The following is an 18,208-nucleotide window of genomic DNA, read 5'->3' on the forward strand; positions in this document are numbered from 1 at the left end:
TTTGGGGTTTGATTCACTCCTTCAACAGATAATTACTGAACACATACTACAGGCTGGGCATGTGCTGATCAGGGTGGCTACTGATTCAGATGTCCCAGGGCCAGGCATGCAGTTGGAGATGTAGGCCTAGGGTGAAGGGTGAGGGCTGACAGACTGGAGGACCCAGACCCGGGCCAGCAAGGAGTATGGGGAGAGTCACTGCTCTGCTCTTGCCGATTGTTTGACATGTGAGAAATTCAAATCTCAAATTGCAGTCTTCCCATTTTGTCAAGAGAAACCAGAAATCTTCATTTATTTTGATTTTTTTTTTCAAAATTAACTCTGCCATGAGGCAGGTCTTCTATAGCAGAGGAAAACTGGATGAAGTTGGTGTATTAGTTTTCTATTGCTGCTGCTGCCGCTGCTGCTAAGTTGCTTCAGTCGTGTCCAACTCTGTGCGACCCCATAGATGGCAGCCCACCAGGCCCTGCCGTCCCTGGGATTCTCCAGGCAAGAACACTGGAGTGGGTTGCCATTTCCTTCTCCAGTGCATGAAAGGGAAAAGTGAAAGTGAAGTCACTCAGCCGTGTCCGACTCTTAGCGACCCCGTGGACTGCAGTTTTCTATTGGTATGAAACAGATTACCAGAAACTTCGCAGCTTAGAACTCAAGACTTGTGTCAGTCAGAAGTCCAGGTAGACTCGACTGGGTTCTTGCCTTAGTGTCTCACAGGCTTAAATGAAGGTGTCAGCTGGACACGGCTCTTATCTACAGGCTCTGGGAATGTATTTACTTCCAAGTTCACTGAGGCCAAATGTACAACGTGAGCGTAAACACAGAAATCAAATCCAGTAACAAAAAATGACCCAGTGAGATTTATCTTGGGAACTTGTTCAGTCGCTCAGTTGTGTCTGACTCTTTGCGATCCCGTGGACTGCAGCACACCAGGCTTCCCTGACCATTACCATCTGTCAGAGCCTGCTCAAATTCATGTTCATTGAGTCGGTGATGCCATCCCACCATCTCATCTTCTATTGTCCGCTTCTCCTCCTGCCTTCAATCTTTCCCAGCATCAGGGTCTTCTCTAATGAGTCAGCTCTTTACATCAGGTGGCCAAAGTATTGGAGTTTCAGCTGCAGCAGAAGTCCTTCCAATGAATATTCAGGACTGATTTCCTTTAGGATTGACTGGTTTGAACTTCTTGCAGTCCAAGGGACTCTCAAAAATCTTCTGAAACATCACAGTTCAAAAGCATCAATTCTTTGACGCTCAGCTTTCTTTATGATCCAACTCTCACATCCATACATGACCACTGGAAAAACCATAACTATGACTAGATGGACCTTTGCCAGCAAAGTAATGTCTCTGCTTTTTAATATGCTGTCTAGGTTGGTCATAGCTTTTCTTCCAAGGAGCAAACGTCTTTTAACCAGGTAGAGTTAGCATCTGGAAAATTAAGGCAATATGTCATATTAATATAATAAAGGGAAGAACATACTTGGTCATGTTAATATATGTAGAAAAAGCAGTTGTCAGAATTCAACACTTATTCATGATAAAACTCTCAAACTCCAAATATAAGGGAATTTCTTCAGGCAGGTAAAAAAGAGTCTAAGAAAAAACCTACAGCAAACATCAGACTTACTAGTGATAAATCTAAAGGTGTCTTCCATAGGTTTAAGAAGAAAGCAAGGATGTCCATTCTCAATACTTCTGTTTAATAGCATACTGGATGTTCTAGCCCAGATAAGGAAAATAGAGGAAATGTATTCAGGTTGAAGATGAAGAAATATTACATAAAACTGTGTTTGTTTGCATATGATTTGATCCTGTATCTGGAAAATCCTAGTGAATCTTAAAAACCAATTAAAACTAATAAATGAGAATGTCAGAGGATACAAAAACCAGTATTTCTACATACTGATAATGGACAATCTAAGAATGAAATGAAGAAGAACAATGCCATTTACAATATAGCACACTTAAAGGAATAAAATACTTAACAGAAATATAACAAAAAATGTATGAGAGTTAAAGATTGTAAAACACAGCTCACTAAACTTTAAAAGATCTAAATGGGATATATACCATTTTCATGAATTGAAAGAGTCACTACTGTTAAAATGGCAGCTCTCCCCAAACTGAATTATATATACAATTCAGATCAAAGTCCAAAACCAGTTTTTTGGTGGTCTAAATTGACAAGTTGACCATAAGATTTATATGGAAATGCCATACACCAGAATAGCAAAACAATTTTGAAAATGAACAACACAGTTGGGGTACTGTTTCAGTCATTTTCAAAACTTATTATAAAATAATAGTTGTCAAGACTATGTTACAATGGTGTAATGATAGATGTATATCAGTGGAAATCAATAGAAAGTCTAGAAAATCCTTATGTTTGTGGTAAATTGATTTTGAACAAAAGTGCCGAGGGAATTCAACTAGGAAAAGATACTCTTTTTAACAAATGGTTTGGGGACAATTGGCTATCCATATGCAAAAGATAAATAAATTAGAAAATTTATATCATGTGTAAAAACTAATTCAAAATCAATTACAGATTAAATGTTAAATTGAAAACTATAAAACCTGAAAAAAAACCCATAGGAAAAAATCTTTGTGACTTTGATTCAGGCAAAATTTTCTTAGATATGATACCAAAAACACAATTCATAAAAGAAAAATTTTCTAAATTGTAATTCATTGAAATAAAAAATCTTGGCACTTCCAAAGATATCATTTAAAAGAAGAAAATACACACCGCAGCCTGGGAGAAAATATTTGCAAATCATATATCTTATTAAGGACCTGTATCTGAAATAGATAAAAAATTCTTATAACTCAATAAGGCAAGTGACCCAGTTAAAAATTGGCAACAGTTTTGAATAGATACTTCAACAAAGAAGATATTTGTGTGGCTAAAAATAATATTAAAAGATGATCAACATCACTAGTCATTAGGGAAATGCAAATCAATATCACAGGAGATACCACTATACATTTATTAGAATAAAGATCATCTGAAAGTCTAATGATGCCAAGTGTTGGTACAGATGAGGAGAAATAAGAACCCTCATACATTGCTGCTGGGAATGTAAAATGTGGAACAGTCACTTCAGAAAACAATTTGTTAGTTCCTTATAATGTTAAACGTAACTCCAGTACTCTTGCCTGGAAAATCCCATGGATGGAGGAGCCTGGTGGGCTGAGCGACTTCACTTTCACTTTTCACTTTCATGCATTGGAGAAGGAAATGGCAACCCACTCTAGTGTTCTTGCTTGGAGAATCCCAAGGATGGGGGAGCCTGGTGGGCTGCTGTCTATGGGGTCGCACAGAGTCGGACACGACTGAAGCCACTTAGCAGCAGCAGCAGCAGAAAAATGACAGCATATCCCCATTAAGAGCTTAGGTAAATATTCACAACAACATTATCCATAATAGCAAAAATCTGAAAATAAGTGAAATGTTCATCACCTGGTAAATGGATAAAGAAGGTCTAGTGTATATAATTGGAGAAGGCAATGGCACCCCACTCCAGTACTCTTGCCTGGAGAATCCCATGGATGGAGGAGCCTGGTAGGCTGCAGTCCATGGAGTCACAAAGAGTCGGACATGACTGAGCAACTTCGCTTTCACTTTTCATTTTCATGCATTGGAGAAGGAAATGGCAACCCACTCCAGTGTTCTTGCCTGGAGAATCCCAGGGACAGCGGAGCCTGATGGGCTGCCGTCTATGGGATTGCACAGAGTTGGACACGCCTGAAGTGACTTAGCAGCAGCAGCAGCAGTGTATATAATAGAATACTATTCAGCAGCAAAAAAAAGAACTGTTTATATAGCTGCATCATAGATAAACATGCTCAGTGAAAGAAGCCAGACACAAAAGACTGAGATTTCATTTAAGTGACTTTGTAGAAAGGGCTTCCTTGGTGGCTCAGAGGTTAAAGCGTCTGCCTACAATGCGGGAGACCTCAGTTTGATCCCTGGGTCAGGAAGATCCCCCAGAGAAGGAAATGACAACCCACTCCAGTATTCTTGCCTGGAGAATCCCATGGATGGAGGAGCCTGGTGGGCTACACAGTCCATGGGGTCGCAAAGAGTCGGACACCACTGAGATGGAAAACAAATCATTGGTGGCCAAGAGATGGAAATTGTATTGTGACTGACTGTTCATGGACAGAGGGAAACTTTTGGGGAGTGATGGAAATATTGGGGTGAGAGAGTCTATTCCTAGGTAGGTTGATAAGAAGTCCAGGGTCCCCAAGGAGGAGAAAGGGGTCTGGAGCCCTAGAGAAAGAGAAAGGGGTCTGGGGCATCAAGGGGAAAAGGACGAACATTTTTTTTTTTTTCTACATTGCTTTGTCTTAGTCAATATAACAGTGTATCTTGCTTGAAGACATGTTTCTCCTTAACAAGAACCTTCTGACTAATCTTGTTATCTTGAGGTACACTGCGGGAGTGCGTCTGGTAAGACCTTTCTATTGTTAGGTGTATGTTGTGGGAGTGGGTCTGGTAAAAGTATATAGGGCCTCGCTAAGACTAGTGAGTGGGGGCACTCTGTCCCCCTTCTGATGTCTATGTCAGAAGCTTTCTTTGTCCCCTTTTATACTTTAATAAAACTCTGCTACATAAAAGCTCTTGAGTGATCAAGTCTGGTCCCTGGTCCGGAAGCTACATCTTCTTCGGAGATCACAAATCTGACATCGTTCACCATAAGCTATCAGGGGCAGATCAGGTGACAGTTTCATAACTTTTTAAATTTACTAAAAACCACTGAATTACCTGGAGGAGGAAATGGCAACCCACTCCGGTATTCTTGCCTGGAGAACACCATGGACAAAGGAGCGTGCTGGGCTATCATCTATGGGATTGCAAAGACTTGGATACTACTGAGAAACTGTCATGCTCAAAATTCTCCAAGTCAGGTTTCAATAGTATGTGAACCGTGAACTTCCAGGTGTTTGTTCAAGCTGGATTTAGAAAAGGCAGAGGAACCAGAGATCAAATATCCAACATCCATTGGATCATCGAAAAAGCAAGAGAATTCCAGAAAAAACATCTACTTCTGCTTTATTGAGTATTCCAGAGCCTTTGACTGTGTGGATCACAGCAAACTGTGGAAAATTCTTCAAGAGATGGGAATACCAGACCACCTGACCTGCCTCCTGAGAAATCTGTATGCAGATCAAGAAGCAACAGTTAGAACTGGACATGGAACAACAGACTGGTTCCAAATCGGGAAAGGAGTACGTCAAGGCTGTATATTGTCACCCTGCTTATTTAACTTCTATGCAGAGTACATCATGAGAAATGCTGGGCTGGCTGAAGCACAAGCTGGAATCAAGATTTCTGGGAGAAATATCAATAATCTCAGATATGCAGGTGACACCATCCTTATGGCAGAAAGCAAAGAATAACTAATGAGCCTTTTGATGAAAATGAAAGAGGAGAATGAAAAAGTTGGCTTAAACCTTAACATTCAGAAAATGAAGATCATGGCATCCGGTCCCATCACTTCATGGCAAATAGATGGGGAAATAATGGAAACAGTGACATTTTATTTCCTTGGGCTCCAAAATCACTGCAGATGGTAATTGCAGCCATGAAGTTTAAAGATGCTTGCTCCTTGGAAGAAAAGTTATGACGAACCTAGACAGCATATTAAAAAGCAGAAACTTTACTTTGCCAACAAAGATCTGTCTAGTCAAAGCTTTGGTTTTTCCAGTAGTCATGTATGGATGTGAGAGTTGGACCATAAAGTTGAGCACTGAAGAACTGATGCTTTTGAACTGTGGTGTTGGAAAAGACTCCTGAGAGTCCCTTGTACTGGCAGGAGATCCAACCAGTCCATCCTAAAGGAAATCAGTCCTGAATATTCATTGGAAGGACTGATGCTGAAGCTGAAACTCCAATACTTTGGCCATGTGATGTGAAGAACTGTCTCATTGGAAAAGACCCTGATGCTGGGAAAGATTGAGGGCAGGAGGAGAAGGGGATGACAGAGGATGAGGTGGTTGGATGGCATCACCGACCAATAGACATGAGATCGAGGAGGCTCCAGGAGTTGGCGATGGACAGGGAAGCCTGGTGTGCTGCAGTCCATGGGGTCACAAAGAGCTGGACACAACTGAGCAACTGAACTGAACTGAGCAACTGAGCATGCACACACACACACACACACATTGAATAACCATGTATTAATGGTGAGGTTTATGGTATGCAGATCATACTTCAGTAAAACTATTTAAAAAATTAAATCTTCCAATTTTAAAATGTTTTTGGGAATTCCTTGGTGGTCCAGTAATTAAGACTCTGCGGTTTCACTGCTAATGCTGCTACTGCTGCTAAGTCACTTCAGTCGTGTCCGACTCTGTGCCACCCCATAGACGGCAGCCCACCAGGCTACCCCATCCCTGGGATTCTCCAGCAAGAACACTGGAGTGGGTTGCCATTTCCTTCTCCAGTGCATGAAAGTGAAAAGTGAAAGGGAAGTCGCTCGGTTGTGTCTGACTCTTAGCGACCCCATGGACTGCAGCCTACCAGGTGCCTCCGTCCATGGGATTTTCCAGGCAAGAGTACTGAAGTGGGGTGCCATTGCCTTCTCCGTCACTGCTAATGGCCTGGGTTCAATTCCTGGTTGGGGAACTAATATTCCACAAGCCACAAGATACAGCCCCCCACACAAAAAAACCAAAAACAATGTTCTGAAAAAAAAAAATGCCCGAAGTTTAAGCACTTGGGCTGCCTACTTGCTACATTATTGCTAAGCTGCATGAATAGAAATTTGAATAAAATGAAATCCTTGTCCTCCAGGAGTTTAAGAGCCAAAGGGAGAAAATGGAACAGTTAACAGTTATGAAACCTATAATAAATATTTATGTGCAAGGAGGTATGGGTTCAGAGAAGGCCTGGCTCTGACTGGGCAGGATTGGGGGTGCCACAGATGAGCCTGGACACTTGAGGTTTTGAAGGTAAGTAGGAAGATTCAGGAAATTGCCAGGTATAGGGAGTGGAGAAAAGGGGTGGCTGACATTTCCAGGTAGAGGGAACAGAATGGGCAAAGGCTTGGAGGTATGAGAAAGAAATTCCCTTTTGAAAACTGGGAAGGTTGCAGATACAGTTTACTTGGAGATAAAGAGCAGGAAAGGAAGGCAGGGGCCAGATCATGAAGTGTTTGGCAGGCAGTGTTAAAAGTCTTTGGACAAAAGATTAAGCATTAAGAATTTATTCGTTGGAGGAATATGGGCATCCTTCCTGTGGCCTGAATTAAACTGTATCTTGGCAACATCATATTGCACTAATTAAAAAAAAATCCACTAATATACTACTTACCATGTGCCAGCACTATTTTAATACTTCCCTGGTGGCTCAGACAGTAAAAGAATCTGCCTGCAATGCAGGAGACCTGGGTTTGATCCCTGGGTTGGGAAGATCCTCCAGTATTCTTGCCTGGAGAATTCCACGGAGAGAGGAGCCTGGCGGGCTACAGTCCATGGTATCTCAAAGAGTTGGACATGACTGGACAACTAACATAAACCCCCTTAATCCCATCTATAGTGGTTCTCAGACTCTCACCTGTGTCAGATTCACTTGGAAGTCTTCTTAAAACAGAGAAACCACCAAGTTTCTAATTTAGGAGGTCTGGAGTAGAGCTGGAGAATTTGCATTTCAGTCTAGTTACCAGGAGAAGCTGCTGCTGCTGGTCCAGGAGGCACACTTGGAGAACAGCTGCCTTACACATACCTTATAAGAAAGGTATCATTATCATCACCATCTTTCCCATTTTACAGAGGAAACAGATGGAAAGTTAAGCGGTCTGCCCACAAGGGCATATAACTCTTAGTGGTGGGGCAGGTGGTCAATGCTAGGCAGTGTCTGCCGTGTTTCCCGGTTCACAGGTTGCAAAGAAGCAGAATTAAGGGCTGGCATTTTCTGTCCTTCCTTGCAACTGTCAAGAATATATTACACACGCACACACACACACACACACGCATGCACACATATGCACAGGCCTTAACAAACATCTGAGCTAAAAGAATTAGGGATGCTAACGGATGCCAAGTGGGTAGTGAGGGAAACTCTTTGAGAAACTCTTCAGGCCATTCCAGTGAAGTATTATTTTGGTCCTACTGGAATGAAGCCAGGATTCAGACATGCCCAAGTATCAATGTACAAAATGACTAATTAAATACGCAAAAGGAAATCATAAAATTAAATGTCACAACTCAAAACTGAACCATACGTGAATCCTCAGTCTCTGTTTTCAATATATTTGAAATGCTTTTATATTATGAAAATTAACAATATCTAGAGATGATATAACCTTGTTATACATGCTGCTTTGGGGGGTAGTCCCAAGATGAAATTGGCAGTTCTTTTCATGAATCGGCTTGCTTTTCACATCTTAACCTAATTTGTAGCATCTCCCTGGTTGCCTTCCAATAAACAGCAACTTCCCTAAATCAGTGGCATTATGTTATTTCGGAGATCTGAATCACAGAGAGTGTAATCCAAGCCCGCGTGCTCCATCTTGTCATTTGTGTGGAGTGCTGTGTATCTAATTAAAGCTTCTTACAGGTCCATAAAAAGACCTAACATTAAAAAAGCAGTCTGGGTTAGAGAAAGCCCCAGGGCAGACTGAAGAAGGGGGTTCTCGTTAACAATGAACACATTTGCTTAAATTCAAAGTTAAGTACTCATATATTAATTTATACTTGAATATTTAAAAATATTGCCTAAGAATAATCAGATCATGTTTCCACATTGATGGTGTGGCACTGAAAATGGGTCATGTTCTTGCCAGCAGCACTCCAGCTTCCCAAGAAACACTGGAGATGAATAAATGATTCACCACGTGGCCAGGACTGCAGCCCTTTCTCTGGAAGAGAATTCAAGCCCACTTTATTTAAACCAAGGTATTATTTTGTTCCTTTTTTATTTATTGTTTTTCTATTCTTGTGTCTCATTTTCTGTATAGAATTTATTCAAAACCTGAGTTACATATTTTCCAAGGGCTTATCTATTAAGACATTGTTTTGTGACGACTGTTCTATTTCAGGGGCTACAGACCTGGTGGTGGAGGTCTTCAACCACTGGAATTCCCTTGGGAGACCATTAGAATGGTATTTTTTTACCCTTTACTTGGCTATGGGGTTCCCTGAATAGTGATACCTCCCTAAGGAGAAAAGTGCAAGGCCTCGCCACTGTTTTCCAGCAACAAAGGAATGAATTCCATAAGCTCCTGCTGAACATACTGCTAGAGTTAGAATGTGTGTCAAAGTGAGATGATTCTTTGAAGGTCTTTGTAAGCCAGTAAGCCAGTGTTATCCCAGAGTTGGGGCCTCGACTCAGGCCTGAGGGGCAGAGGCCCATAGCCCAAGGCTTTCCCAGCCAGTGACATCACCCCATGCCACAGTGTTAGGGTAACTTGGAGTCCTCCTTTAACCCCCGTCCCCCACTTGGATGGAATCACCAACTCAATGGACATGAGTTTAAGCAAACTCCAGGAGATAGTGAAGGACAGGGAAGCCTGGTGTGTGGCAATCCATGGGGTCACAAAGGATCGGACACAACTTAGCGACTGAACAACAGCATGCACCTTAACTACTTGAGCCAGTATCCCGTTTTTCTCAATCCTGAATCCCCTCAGGGTGCACCACTGGGTGGGGGTTCGGGGTGGCAAGAAAAAAAAAAAAAAAAAGCCTTTATTAGATACTTTTTATATAGCAAGACTGTTCTAATTATTTTATTTTTGCTTTTTTTAAAAAAATTGGGAGTATAATTGCTTTACAGTGTTTTCTGCTAAAAAGCAAAGTGAATCAGCTATATTTATACATATATTCCCTCTTTTTGGATTTCCTTCACGTTTATGTCATCACAGAGCAGAGTCCATTCCCCTCTGTGCAACCCCATGGACTGTAGCCCTCTGTCCATGGGATTCTCCAGGCAAGGGTACTGGAGCGGGTGGCCATTCCCTTCTCCCTTCCTGACCCAGGGATCGAACCTGCGTCTCTTCCTGGACTGCGTCTCCTGCATTGGCAGGCGGGTTCTTTAGCACTAGTGCCACCTGGGAAGCCCCGCTTAACTTCCGTTATTACCCTGAGTGTTTGTACCTCCCAACAATCCACTCTTGCTTTCCAGTCATCTTCAGACATGCAAAGTAGATGCCCAGGAGACAGTCTGAAAAAACTGGCTTCTGACGTTTGCAGGTCAGCAAAGACAATTGCTCAAGCCATCTAGATTTCTTTTTTCCCTCCAGTCGATCTAATCACATTTGGAACATCTAAGTAGCGCACCCCCTCCCCCGCCCTCCACGCAGTAGTTTGTGCCCTTTTTTGCCTGGGGTCCTCTCTTGGGGGAGGGGTGCAGGGCTGGGAGAATCCGAAATGGAAAAGCAGGTTGGAGGATCTGACATCTGGCGTGTCACTTATTTCCAGAAAGCAAGGGAAGCTGATCTCCATGGCGCGCCAGGCTTCCAAGGATGGGAGATGGGAGCGCCTGCCCCTCTCTCTCACCCTCCCAAACTCTCCACTCTGGCCATCGCTAAGCTCCATTTGGGAGCCTCCTGCCTAGTGACCATGGCGCTGAACCATCCGGGGCATAGTTAATGCCTGACATGTTCTGAGTCCCTGACTTCACATGTCTTAATACTTCTCACGACCTTTCGCCTTTTCACGCTTTTCCTGTGGAGGCAGCCTGGCCTGGCAAGGGTCTCCTGCTGACCTTTAAAGCCAGCGTTGTGTTCAGATGCTGGGCTTTTCTCTTTTTTAAAAATAGCACAAAATCAACACAATTCCTTCTAATTGGGTTCCCAGAGAGAAGAAACTGTAGAGAAAAAAAATATGTACTTATATTCGTGAACGTGTATTTTTTTCCCGCTGTTTGTTTAAACCTGGGCCGGGGATGGGGGTGAACCTTTAGAAGGGTGAAGTGCCTGGTGCCGTCAGACCCCCGCCCCAAGACGCAGAGTCCCGTGAGGACCCGGTCCCTTCCCTCCGATTTCCGCCACGGCTCGGCTACTTTTCTGGGCCATTGTCCCGTGTCCCTAGTGCTTCCTCTTTCATCAGCTTGCTCTTGCTTGGGCGCCTCGCCCGCTTCCTACCGCCAGCCGCAGCCCAGACTCGCTGGGGTCGAGGCGCTGCCAGGTTGCCCTGCAGCAGCTCGCGCGCCGAAGCCCGCAGGTGCGCCCCGCCCCGCCCTCGCCGCGGCCCCGCCCCGGCGCCTGCGTCACAGTGACGCGCGTCCCGCGCAGGCGCATCTCGGTCCCCCACCCCCTCCCTGCGGCCGGCTGCCCGCTTGGTATTATGATTAGTGCTGGGTGCGGGGATTCGGCGGCCGGGAGGGAGTTGTCCGCGCCGCGGCCGCTGCGGACGGAAGCCCGCCTGCTTGCTGAGGTAGGCGCGAGCACGCAGTGCACCCGGGAGCGGCGGCCGTGGGCGGGGGACGGGCTGGCCTCCGCCGCCGAGTGACCCCAGCGGTTGCCGGGCTGGGCGCCGGGGCCGGGGCGCCCGCCGCAGGCGGAAAGTAAGTTGCGCGCTCCGCGCTCCCCGCGTCGCGGGCCGGGGAGGACGCGGGCCCCGGGCTGCGGCGGCCCGGACTCCGCGCGGCGGCGGTGCGGCCTGATGGCCTGGAGGCAGGCAGCGGGCAGCGGCGGGGCCCGCGCGGGAGCGGGCATTGCGGCGGCCGGCCACGGGCTCCCCGAGGCCCTGCCCTTGCGGCCGCGGCGGGATTGCGGCACCTCGGGAGGTGCCCGCATCCCCGTGCCCCGCCCCGGAGCTGGCCGAGTGCGGCGCCCGCGGATCCCCGCGCCCAGGTTCTCTCGTACGGTGTTTTCTTCACTAAAGGTGTTTTCCTTTTTCAAAGGAATCTGGAGATCTGGCGCAGCAAGGGGATTTCTTGCTAAAACTGCAGCCGTACAATAGAATGGGGATATTGTTGTCTGTAGAGAAAGGGCATCGGGGTAAGGAAGGAGGAGCAGTGCCGTTCCCGAGGGACAGCTAGAATTTTTCAGATTGGAAAACCTCCGTTCTTTTCCATAGTCATCGCCTGTTGATTCCTTTCTGGACCGTTTTACAAAACCCTTCCTTCCGTTTGCTTGGACTTGGGATCCAGGAAAGTGACAGCCTTTTATCCTGAGTAGGGTTTCTGGAGCTGTGCTGTTCTTAACACTTGGGTCAGGTAAAATTCGGTAGCTGTATAGTGAGTTCGGTTCAAGTCCAGTATTTGGAGGGGTGAGGGGGGATTTAGCAGTAGGGTTCTTCAGCTTCTGGACGTCTAAGGGTATAGGATTTTTCACACTATCTAGTTACTTTCCCCCGTTCCATTTAATTGAGTACATTTTCACAATCTTAGGAGCAGGTGGTAAAGCTGACTTAATGCGTTTCACGTTTTATGGTGAAAGGTGAAGCGTGGCTAGCAGGTAATAGAACTGCAAATGTTCCGCGTCTTGATCAGATTCCACCTGATTCCTATCAAACACCAGCTGCCTCAGTTTGGGTTCCTTGTATGGGGTTGAGGCGCTAGTCCCAAATCAGTCTAATTTATCAGAATGTGTATCAGTGTACTTTAAAGCCTGAGGTTGTCAAGGCTTATGTAATCAGTTTGTTAATTTATAATCTTGTTACATTGCTCTCCAGATTTATAAAATCATTCCCTTAAGGAAATCTGTCCTCAACGTCTGCTTAAATATTTTTCTTGGAATTGGATTCCTGAAGAGGAATGTACTGTACTAGTGGTGATTAAAGCAAACTAATTAGACAAGTTTCTTTAAAAAAAAAAAAAAATCACGTTCTTTTATTCGACCAATTGTCTCTAGTAGGAAAACAGATGACATTCCCATTCTACAGAACTAAAAATGAGAGAAATGACATTCCCAAGGTCACTTATTGAGTCAAGTCACTTACTGAAGCAGTATGGTAATTGAAAGTCAGGTGCATTGAGTTAACTTTTCTGATTTCTCCATCTTTAAGGTTTTCCTGGCAGGGAACTTTGCCACCTTTCTATTTTTTTTTTAATTTGCAGTTTTGTTTTTTTTTTTAAATCGTTTTCTTTAGTATAGAAAAGTTACTTTCACTGTATTTTTTTTTTTCCTCTGCTCTTCTGAGTAAGTTTTTCTGTATTATTGCAGTAAGATCCGTTGTAGAAAACATACAAGGACTGAGAAGTTACATAATTTTTATTTTTCTAGAACAGAAGTATACATTGGGCTGTTAAGGTTCAAATGTAATCCCATAATCCTAAAATTAGGGCTTTTGAATGTCCGTATTAGAATCGAAGGGCTTTCAGATATTTCTACTGGTTGCAGGAAATATTGTGTGTCTAAACTTTACTATGGGTGTTTCATACAGAAAGTGAAACTAAATAGAAGGAAAAAAAAACTATTTGGGGAGCTATTGAGCAGCCCAGGTTCTAAGCATTGGTATAAATAAGGCTTGGTTGCTTCTCTGAAGCAGGTTTTCTGAGCTTAAGAATTCATTACACTGCCCAGGAAAAAGGTACACTTTCCACATGGTCAGAATTTTAGGAATTAAAAACATAGATGAGGAACTCTAAAGAATTGATTTTACTGCATGCCAGCTGTTGGCTTAACCACCAAAATTTAGAGTTTATAGCCAAGATGCTGTTATAAGAAAACTAATTATTCAGAATATAGATACTTCCCTCTGTGTGTGTGTGTGTGTGTGTGTGTGTATGCAAGACTATTCTTAGAGCAATTTAGGTGGAAGAATCGAGTGGTTTGTAGCAGTTTTGAAGGTAAACTAAACTTCTGATCATTTATTCATGGAGCCTTTGTCTACTTTGGGGGCCCTGGGTTAGAGGGTGGCAACAGAAAAGTGAATAAAAATGAGATCCTGTCTTTCAGGCTCTTGTGAATTACATTTACATGGAGGTAAACAAAGACAGTAGGGTCAAATGCTGTGATGAGGCAGAGGCAAAACCCCTGGGCAGGGAGTCACCCCTGGGCAATTGGACTGGGGAATGCCTCACAGAGAAGGCGATGGTTGAACCAGTCTTGGACAGGTAGAGTTCCTAGGCAGAGCAAAGGGGAAAGGGCTCCAAGGGTTTAGGGAGGTTGAAAAGACAAGGTCAGATGGTGGAGGAAGGATTTAGATCCAAGTGGGTGAAAGGAAGCCTAGGGGGTAGAGACAGTGCAGCTGTTTTTGTTTTTTTTTAAGGCTGTAGAAAGGAAGGGGGCAAAGAAGGGCAGTAGGTTTGGGTTTGAAGGGGAGGATATGTTTGGGTATTTTGTTTTAGTTTGGGAAGGGCCAGTATAAAACCTCTCATTTAATGACCTCATGAGTGAGCGCTGAAAATGTGTTGTCTGGTCCGGATAATCTGGAGCTGCATTATTCTCACTGCAGACCATTTCCTCATCTTGTTCTCCTGTATATCTGCTTTGGGTTGAGGCCTTCCATCCCGTGGGAAACCATTTCTTGCTGGTGGAAGGGGAGGAACCTGACTAAAGAGGATTCCTGCTCTACCTTCCCTGAATGTTTATTTCTCTGCTGTTACTTCCAGAGCCTTCTGAGATTCTCCTTTGGCACTTCCAGCGTTTGGCCTCCGCTCAGGTAGGCTCTTTCCTGACCACGCAGGCCTCTCTCCCTCTCCTTACTGGTTGTATCCTCTTACCCACACTGCTGCCCCATGACTACAGCAGTTGCTTCAGAGTTGGAGGGCGCTGGCTGCCCATGTACCATGTTGCTTTCTGTTCTGGAGTGTCTCCAGGCTCAAAGCAAGATTAGTGGGAAGGGTGTCTGTCTGGATGTCCAAACACGCAACCCCTTAACTACACGTGGGCCTGAAATGTGATGGAAGTTACGAAATCACAGAAATGTAGGTTACAGGACATGTAACTGGTCAAACATAGCATAACTGGCCTCAGTTTCTCAGTTGTTGTCACGCGGTTACCTGTCTCAAACCTAGAAGACTGTCAGCTCCTTGGAGGCAGAGATGCCTCCTCTTTGATTGCTGTATCCCCAGACCAGTGTTAGGCCTCATACGTAGTCAGTATGCCCAAGAAATGTCCTGGTGAAGAAATGTGAAAAACCTGAACTGTAGTTTGCTGCCCATTAATGGATACCATACCCATTGTATCCAAATGGGTTGGATAGAAATTGCTTCCCATTCATAGAATCCCAGAGCTAGAGGCAGATCTTCCACTCTAGAATAGAAAGCGGTAGATGCTCAGGGAATGTTTGTTGCCGTCCTGTATTCCCGGTGTGAGTCAATGCCCCACCTGCTAGCACTCTCCACTAGAGTCATTCCAGATTCCCGTCTTTGCTTTGCCCCCTGTGCATTGAGTTTCTGGATTCTGCCTCCTAAGCGCGTCTCCGCCATTCCATCCTCCTCACCACTGCCCAGATTCAGGCTGCCCTCACTTTTAAGTCTTTAATCATTTTTCTGGAGGCATTTTTCACTAGTCTCCTCACCTGTGTTCAGGCTCTAGTCTTGCCCTTCCAATCTGATCTTCACTTTGCTACCAGAGTGGTTTGTTCAGCTGTCATCTCTGATTGCCATTCCCGTGCTCAGGATTCTTCTTTGGCTTCTTAGTGCCAGCTTTCATTTGTTCACTTAATAAAGTGTATCTATATATTTCAGGCAGATGCTATACTCGGCGGGCCCAGGGATGCAGAGCTGAATAAAGCAGACGTGTCTTACACAGGCTGAATTTATCGTGTAGTCTAGTGGGGGTTACAGATTATTAATCACATAATCACAGAAATAATTCTGTAACCACAACTGTGACACAGGCCATGATGGAAGAGGGCATAGTGCTGTGAGAGGGCACAGGAGCTGGTGTGCAGGAGTATAGCAGGGCAGGGAGAGGCAGTGGTCTGGATGGTGGCCTGTGTGCTGGCCCTGAAGCATGGCTGGCCAGGTGTGAGCAGCATCCGCTCATATGCATGGGACACAAGGACCTTCGGGAGTCCGGTCCTTCCCTGCCTCTCTCTCCCCTTGTCTCATACCCTGTGCTCTGCGTGTTACTGTCCCAGTCACACTAAGGCCACTTTTCCACCTCAGCCAATTTCAGTTCTTATCTTAAACAAAATAATTTCTTTGAGATGCCTCCTGTGAGCTCCCAAAGGCAGATTTAGGGGAAAGAACCCCTCTTCCAGCCTTCCTGTCCCTGTGAGAGGTGTAAGCAGTGCAGGGCAGTGGCCTTCCTGTTGTATCCAGTACAGGCCTCAGTACAGGCTACAGTACAGGGGTGGTGTTCTGGGCCAGAGAAGGGTGAGGATAAGGGTGTCGGAGTAAGATGGGGAACTAAGTATACAACTCCTCTCAGATGTCAAACTCTCTGAAAGGGAAGCCAGTTGTGAAAAGCTGGGGGGGCGGAAATCTGGGGTGATTATAATCCCACTGACACATTGCTGATGTGTATTATCGCCTTTTGCCTTCATAATTGTCCCAGGTGGTGCTTATCTTTGTGTTATAGACAAAGACATGCCTGTTGACAGAAGCGGAGTATCTCCTTGGGCTCCAGATCCTATGGTACTCGTTTATGCTATGATGCTGCTCCTCATATTTGCTGAGTAAATGAATTTTGATAATTTTTAATGTGCACCTCTGTGGTTTAGACAACGAGAAAATTTGGCTCTGTGTCACTTTGAAATGTGACGCTTAGGTTGCTGTCCCAGCTCTTCTCTGATGTTCCCTCCCCTTCTATGTACAGACTTATCTCTTAGGTCATTATATTATTTTCATATTGCATAGGTAGGGAAATGTTTAAATAGTATATCTAAGTGGGTTTAATATTTAGACACATTGGTTCTTTTGTATTAAGGAGAGTACACTTTAGGTAATGTAGGTTTCACTCAGTATAATGTATGTAGGTAAAGTTCATTTTAGGTCTAGGACACTATACTAACAAATATTCATTGGATAAATTATGAAGCTTAGAGTGTGCCATATTTATGGGTCTCTTAAATAGTCCAAAATTATGAAGCTTAGAGTGTGCCATATTTATGGGTCTCTTAAATAGTCCAAATATTGCACAATAATTTTTTTTAATAGTGGACGAAAGTTAAGCGATTGAATTTAAGAGTTCTGCTTTGTGTTCTATCTCATTTTCTGCAGGTTAAACAATTCTCTTTATTGGTATAAAGTATTACGAGTACTACTGAAGACATGTAGAATGACAATACTCAATCTAGTGTTTCAAGGCATGATCTGATCCTTTGTTCTCCTCTTTTATGAGTATTTGCTAATCCTCTTGTGAAGGAAAATGCTTTGTTAGAAACAAATGGAGAGAATGTAATTTGCAAAGTACATTAAAATTGCAGTTTGGGTAAGGATAAATTTTTTAAAGCAGAAGATAGAGCCTTCTTAAATTGTACTTAAATGATTTGCTTGGTGTTGACTGTTCTGTGCCATCGGGGAGAAATCTTGCCATAACAAAATAGTATACAAACTGTAAAGATGGAAGTTTTTCCCAAGGTGCCATTGCATTTTTAGATGACCAGTAATTCTCAGTCTGTCTTTTGAATGGTTATTTGCCTGTTGTTTCCTTTCTCAAAGTGTAGTTTCTAAACATTTCAAAAAGTTTTTAGTGGAACTGTTTGTTAATAATGTTTATTAGGTGAGTCCTTGGTGTCGCTCTTGTTAGTTGATGGCTGGATCAGGTAACTCGGCATGGCGCGTCAGAATTGGAGGAAAAGCAGAATTGTCAGAATAGATTTATTTTAGTGCTGCTGTTTTCCTGGGAATTAGAAAGGCCCGGATCAAAGTGGGGAGGCATTGTATTATTGCAGGAAAAAATACAGGGCTCAGGAGTCAGCTCAGGCAGCCCTTACCTGGACGTAGGACTGTGGCATAGAAGACTTGATCCTGTTTGGCCTTCCTTTCTGTTCCATAGATGGGGTGTGATACTTCCATCACATTCCTGATGGTAAGGAATAAACTACAGAACAGATGTAAAGAATTCAGTGCATACATAGATTCCCAGTAGTTAAATTGTTTATTCTTTTTTTTTAATTGTTTACTTTTTGAAACCTGCATTAAAACAAAAGTAAACTTCTCAGATGGGCAGTTGTGGCAGTGAAAGATATTGTTAAAACTTGAAATGAGACAATGAAAAGAAATGTCAACTGTGGTTTTGCTATAAGACTCATTTCTATATAAACCTGTAAACCTGTTTAGTTATAAGTTAGTAGGTTTTTAGGAAAGTAGTATGGGTAATGAGAGAATCCAGTAAGTCAAAACAAAAATCGATATTTTATGGAA

At 43.8% G+C, this 18,208-nt stretch overlaps 1 protein-coding gene across 33 annotated transcripts in view; it reads left to right on the forward strand.

The window, feature by feature from the left end:
* Positions 1-18,208, forward strand: part of SNRK (SNF related kinase) — a 160,576-nt gene that overhangs the window by 65,705 nt on the left and 76,663 nt on the right. For 20 of the 33 annotated variants that reach the window (XM_086366234.1, XM_086366227.1, XM_086366241.1 and 17 more), the window contains exons 1-2: positions 11,242-11,379; positions 14,504-14,553. In XM_086366234.1, the coding sequence (XP_086222360.1) occupies positions 11,290-11,379; positions 14,504-14,553 (140 nt within the window). In that variant the 5' untranslated portion in view covers positions 11,242-11,289. Of the gene's footprint in view, positions 1-8,789; positions 8,902-9,044; positions 9,109-11,216; positions 11,510-14,503; positions 14,554-18,208 lie in introns of those variants that run through there. The other 13 variants (XM_086366249.1, XM_086366253.1, XM_086366252.1 and 10 more) reach the window with 11 other exon arrangements.

This window comes from Bos grunniens, chromosome 22 (assembly GCF_055505025.1).
Source record: "Bos grunniens cultivar Pamir isolate PY7600 chromosome 22, Bosgru_T2T1.0, whole genome shotgun sequence".
In the NCBI taxonomy this organism is placed as follows: Eukaryota; Metazoa; Chordata; class Mammalia; order Artiodactyla; family Bovidae; genus Bos; species Bos grunniens.